This window comes from Pinus tabuliformis, chromosome 4_2 (genome assembly GCF_031772625.1).
Source record: "Pinus tabuliformis cultivar Carrire ecotype Pingquan chromosome 4_2, CPIR1, whole genome shotgun sequence".
NCBI lineage: Eukaryota > Viridiplantae > Streptophyta > Pinopsida > Pinales > Pinaceae > Pinus > Pinus tabuliformis.
In genome coordinates this window covers 805,302,712-805,307,736 of record NC_142304.1, presented here as the reverse complement: position 1 = coordinate 805,307,736, position 5,025 = coordinate 805,302,712, and the positions used below count along the sequence as shown (strand labels likewise).

Here is a 5,025-nt window from a genome sequence, read left to right as displayed (position 1 = left end):
CTGCACTGTGCAGTAACCCTCCGCTGTCTGCTACCACTGCTCTCTGCCTTCTTCAGTAGCAATCCTAATAAAGGAATGTGGCCCTTTATTAGTTTCAAGGCCGCCATGTTTCTTTGGGTTCCAAGAATGCATGGACATGGGCCAACACTTATCACAGGCATGCAGATCATGAAGTGGAGGTGAGGGTGATGGATCCACTGCATCAATTTTGCAGATATCGCTGAAAAGAATGACCTGGGGGCAGAGCAGCATCCGTACTACCTCTGATACCAGCATATTTTCTATCTATTGATTTGTTGAATTACCTTATATTCCATAGGTTCTTTCTGTTGAATCTCTGGTATAGTTGGTCTTGTGGTCATTGAACTCTAAAATTCTGTTATATCTCACTAAAAGCTGCTGTCAAATATTGCTGATTAGTGTTGAAACTTCCACTGTTAATGCCAAATGACAAAATTATGGTTGTTACTGCTGTTAAAAATACTTCTCCACATTTCTATTATGAGTTGCTTTCAGTTACAATAACAGATTGCTGGTTAGGTTTATAATATCAAGAGTACCAAGAACGAGTTGGAGGTGGATGGGAATCAGATAGGTCTAATAGATTTTACCCAATTTGCAGAGCTGGACATTTCTTCCATGGTATAGTCATACCAAGGAATGAACCAGCGTCACCTTTGTAATATTTTGATCAATGTTCCATCAAATTTATGGGACACAAGGTCAAGGATACACATCCAGGGGACCTGTGGATACACTTTCTAAATTTTAAGAAATTTCACAACGACATTGCAGTCCTTGACCCATTTGAAATTGTAAAAGATAAAATTGAAATATATAGAAGACATAAATGGTACATTTAACTGTTGAGTGTTAAAATATGAAAGGCAGATAAATAATTTTTTGAGGGAGCAGTTGCCAAAATTTTTTGAGGGATCTCTAATACCCATGGAGCTTGAATCGAAAATTCTTCTTTACTGTAAGGGCAAGTATAATTCATATGAGTGTTTTCCGTCCCACTGCTATCCTGTAGACCATCTTCAATGTTTTTTGTACATAACATCCCGCATGGCGTTTCTGAATCTTCATCTATTTGTCTCAATAGATCTTCTTCTTCTTCAGACAGCTGCTCAAGATCTTTCTCAAGTGAGGCTAAGAGGTCTGGGTCAAAAGGTGGAATGTCATATTGTATATTTTCGATGACAGAGTCACCAAAATCAGAATAAATGCTCAACTCTCCATTGTTTGCTAATGTGCCATCAATAGCCAAAACAGGGGAAGCACATGTTTTCAATTTGGCTTCCTCAGTTGATAATTGACTAGAGCTGCTAGCAACATTGAGCTTTGACCATTTATCCCCAATTTCAGAGCAGCGAAATCTCGGAATAGTAGTTTCACTTGGTGAATAAAGATGCCCTCCGTCATGCAACCACTCTTGCAAGCTTCCAACTGCGGAAAAATCAGGAGTCGTTGGAATAATGATACTCCCGAGATCATTTATCTTAGCTCGCTCTTGCATTCTTGTTTTACTTGACTTTATTTCTGAATTTCTGTCTACCATATCAGTGTCTCCTATATTTACCTTAACACTCTGATTGTTTTCCTGGGCACCATTCTTTCCGGAAAGTGTCTGTGCTATGCCATTGTTGTTTTCTGAGAATGTCAGCTGAATGTCAATGTATTCTTGACTGCTTGCATCATCTTTCGCGTCCCTTGGCTCAAAAGATGGCTGGAGAACAGAGAACTCTGGAGTGCTATCATCCTCATCTTTTGAATCCTCATTCCAATTTAACGAAGTCGATCTGAAGTTATTTAGGTGGTCATGTCCTAAATAATAAAGGTGCATTTTGGAGCTTCTGTCCCATTGGGGCCTCTTGCTTCTGGCATGAATGGCATCATATTCCTCAACTCCGTGAAAACTTTCCACAGATTTTGATCTCCATGAAATCCTTCCGAGCTGATTCTTGTCAATTAATTCATCGCATATATCACGACTGTTGGAAGAAAGTATATCTATGTCTGTCTCAATCTTCTTATAAGCGTGGCATGTTTCTTCATCGTCCAGGCCTTCCATAAGCTCCCATGTATTAATAATCTCGGTTTTGTTCTCCTCGGGTTTATTATCTTCTGATTCTCCCTCCGCATTTTTGCATTTTTCTGATATTTTCTCTTTCAACAAACTGGCCGATTGCAGATCCAAGTTTACTCTAGCATGGGTTTCCACACTCACAAGTCTTTCACCTGTAAATTTTCAGTCGTTAATGGTTGAAATCTTGAATCAGATTATACTTATGGTAAGCTGGAAATTTGAAGATTAAAAAACAAAATCACCAGGAGATGAAATTTTCAAAAATTAAAAATAGAAAGGCCATACATACACAAAATAGTTATACTATCTGATAGAGTACATTACTTAGAGTTGCTACGCTAAAAGTAAAAATTATTAATTTCAGAAGAAACAAAGAGAATCAAGCCTCAACAAGCGGAGCACGAATATGGCTTACCTTCAAATTTCTGAGCAACATTGTTGGTCTTGCAAATCAGAGCCACAAATTGATCATGGCTGTTTGTAAGGAGCAAGTCATCTATGACCAGAGGGAATGGCCGGTTTAGCTTCTTTTGAAGGCTATTTGCTCCTAAAACTTTCTTGGAAGATCCGCAACCCATTCTGGAAATGTCAACACGTCTTCTGGCCTAGCTTTATTTTTCTTGATTGATTTCTCTGTGATAAAAATCAGCAGAAAACCATGATCACAAATCGCTGAACTTAAAATACAGGCGCAAAATCTCATTCAGAAATAAGAAACACTCTGTTTTGCAGATTTAACATATCCTTATGCAGACATAAATCCTAGAGCAAATACTTGAATCTTTAAATGCTTCAATCAACCGTCAACGATTACAGCTTCTGGCATTTGTGTGGCTTCTTTATACTTATGTCAGGTTTGGAGAACGAAGGTAAGTACCTAGACCTTAAATTCTGTGAAGCAAACAAACGTGCCGGCTATGGTTTCTCAACGGATGAAGGATTCTAACCTGTCCGTTTGTTCAGACGCGCCTCACGCTCCTCCACCTAATAAGACCAAAATAACGGCTAGCAACAGTGTTTCCAAATAATCATATATGCCATGCGATGTTTTATGTTGAAAATTTATGATGAAAACCAATCCCAATATTCTTGACAAGTGCCCCGTGTGAAGCCATAGCAATTTATTAGGATACCAATTCTTGCTTCCTCTGAGTCAACAATGAAAAATCATAATTATAATAATAAAATTTTGTTATTCTCAAAATTTTTATATTTTAAATACATTTTTCTATCTAAATTTTTCTTATGGAACAATTTAACAATCAAAATTTTTAATTCCGATAACTCACACAACTTTCTATTAAATTTATAAAAAAATATTGCCCTAAATTAAAATAGGTTTCAAAACACAGATAACCTATTTCTCTTATTCATACCTCAAACATTACTCTGTTACCTTCACCAAACTCTGTTGTGTACCAGTAAATCTATGAATGTAACGTCCCCAACACGTGAGGGTTTTAATGTTCCGAATACTAGAAATGACCTCAGAGATCAGTCTATTACATTTAAGCAGTCTCTGTTGTCGTACCAGCCAAGGTAATGGGTCTCGCTTCCACAATTCGTGAGGGCTTAAATGCTCTGAAAACACGAAATACAAAATGCAGCATAAATTTTAATCTTATTCGCTGCTAAATTCGCTAAATTTAGTAGGAAGGGCGGTAATGTCGCAAAAATAAAGCGAACTTTTATTGTAAAAAAATTCCGTTACAATGCCAGGATTTTCAGTTCCCGATGTAAATTTTAACAGCATACATTTAAGCCCTGTAAAGTAACGACGTTAATCAATCCCTCAACCCTTCAGAGCATTCTGTACCGCCCGTCAAAACCTCAACTGCTTGCAATTTTGCAGCCAGCTTTGCTTAAAGGATTTTCCGTTTCCTAGGAAATTAACGAATTTACCAGACGTTTAAAAGTCTTTAAAGATGTTGAACCTGAACCTTCAACAGGCATATAAAAACCATTTTTCAAGTCATTCATTTGATAAGAGGCAATAATATACCAGGCTTAAACGGTTTTTAAGTCTTCCACGCTCCAACAATGAATTATATGTACAATATTTTAAATACAAGTGGAGTAGAAGTAAGCTAGACTCCGTTATAAATTCAATAAAAAATTGACATAGCATAGTTCAATTATATTACAAGATCAAGATTTATACACGATAGAAGGATATTCTCAGTGGTTTTGTTTAGTTCTAAATCAACTTAAATTATACAATAACGAATGAAAATTCTTAAACTTCCTTTTTCTCTGAATTCCAATTACTAAATTTCACAGTCGAAATTATATACAATACTCAAACGTGCCTTAATCAGGCCATTACGAGCTTAAATAAATTTAAAGCGATCTCAGTTCATGGAAAAAGCTTAAAGCATTGAGCCTTTGTAAAATTTGAGAAGAACAGAATCTTATCTTCGATGGTGCTCAGAAAATCCTTAATTGCACTATTTTGCGTCTGAGCAATTCTTCGAATATACAATTAAACTCCAGCATTTTTTTCCTTCATAAAAAATGCTTCAATCTTTAAAGCCGATATGAAAAATTAAAGTCAAAATAAGTCAGAATCGCTGAGTGAATCCTTCGGTGCATTGTCTTGCGTTTTTGGCAATTCCAAATGTGCAATTAAACTAGAGCATTTTGCATTTTGACGGCTCTTTTCCTTCATGTTTTGCCATTTTGCCTTCCTTAAAATTCACCATTAACGGTCCACACAGTTCCCTCCCCTGTTTCCCGGGGTGTCAATGTTCAATTTGTAACGACCATTTACATTCGATATAGTTCCCTCCCACCTGTTTCTCAGGGTTGTTTATTTGATCTGTCGAAGTTCCAGTTGTAAGCTTCCCGAGTCAACCACTGCAAAGTTGTGACAGAAGAACAGGAGTCACACAACACTTCACAGATAGATACGGGCAAGCAGAGTTGTGACAGAAGAA

The 5,025-nt window shown here is 36.9% G+C and overlaps 1 protein-coding gene across 1 annotated transcript; it reads right to left on the bottom strand.

Annotated features, from left to right (window-relative positions):
- Positions 1–511: 511 nt before the first annotated feature.
- On the bottom strand, positions 512–3,057 carry LOC149172123 (uncharacterized). The gene is made up of 2 exons (XM_089427662.1): positions 2,505–3,057; positions 512–2,241 (listed from the first exon to the last, which is right to left on the bottom strand). The coding sequence occupies exons 1-2, from the start codon at positions 2,665–2,667 to the stop codon at positions 860–862; spliced, it is 1,545 nt and encodes a 514-aa protein (XP_089283788.1). The 5' UTR covers positions 2,668–3,057; the 3' UTR covers positions 512–859.
- Between the last annotated feature and the right edge of the window lie 1,968 nt (positions 3,058–5,025).

Excerpts from the sequence above, each read along its gene's own strand:
- LOC149172123 (XM_089427662.1), bottom strand. The coding sequence starts at position 2,667 with ATGGGTTGCGGATCTTCCAAGAAAGTTTTAGGAGCAAATAGCCTTCAA. Across the intron at positions 2,242-2,504 it reads TGTTGCTCAGAAATTTGAAG|GTGAAAGACTTGTGAGTGTG; the intron begins GTAAGCCATATT and ends GAAAATTTACAG.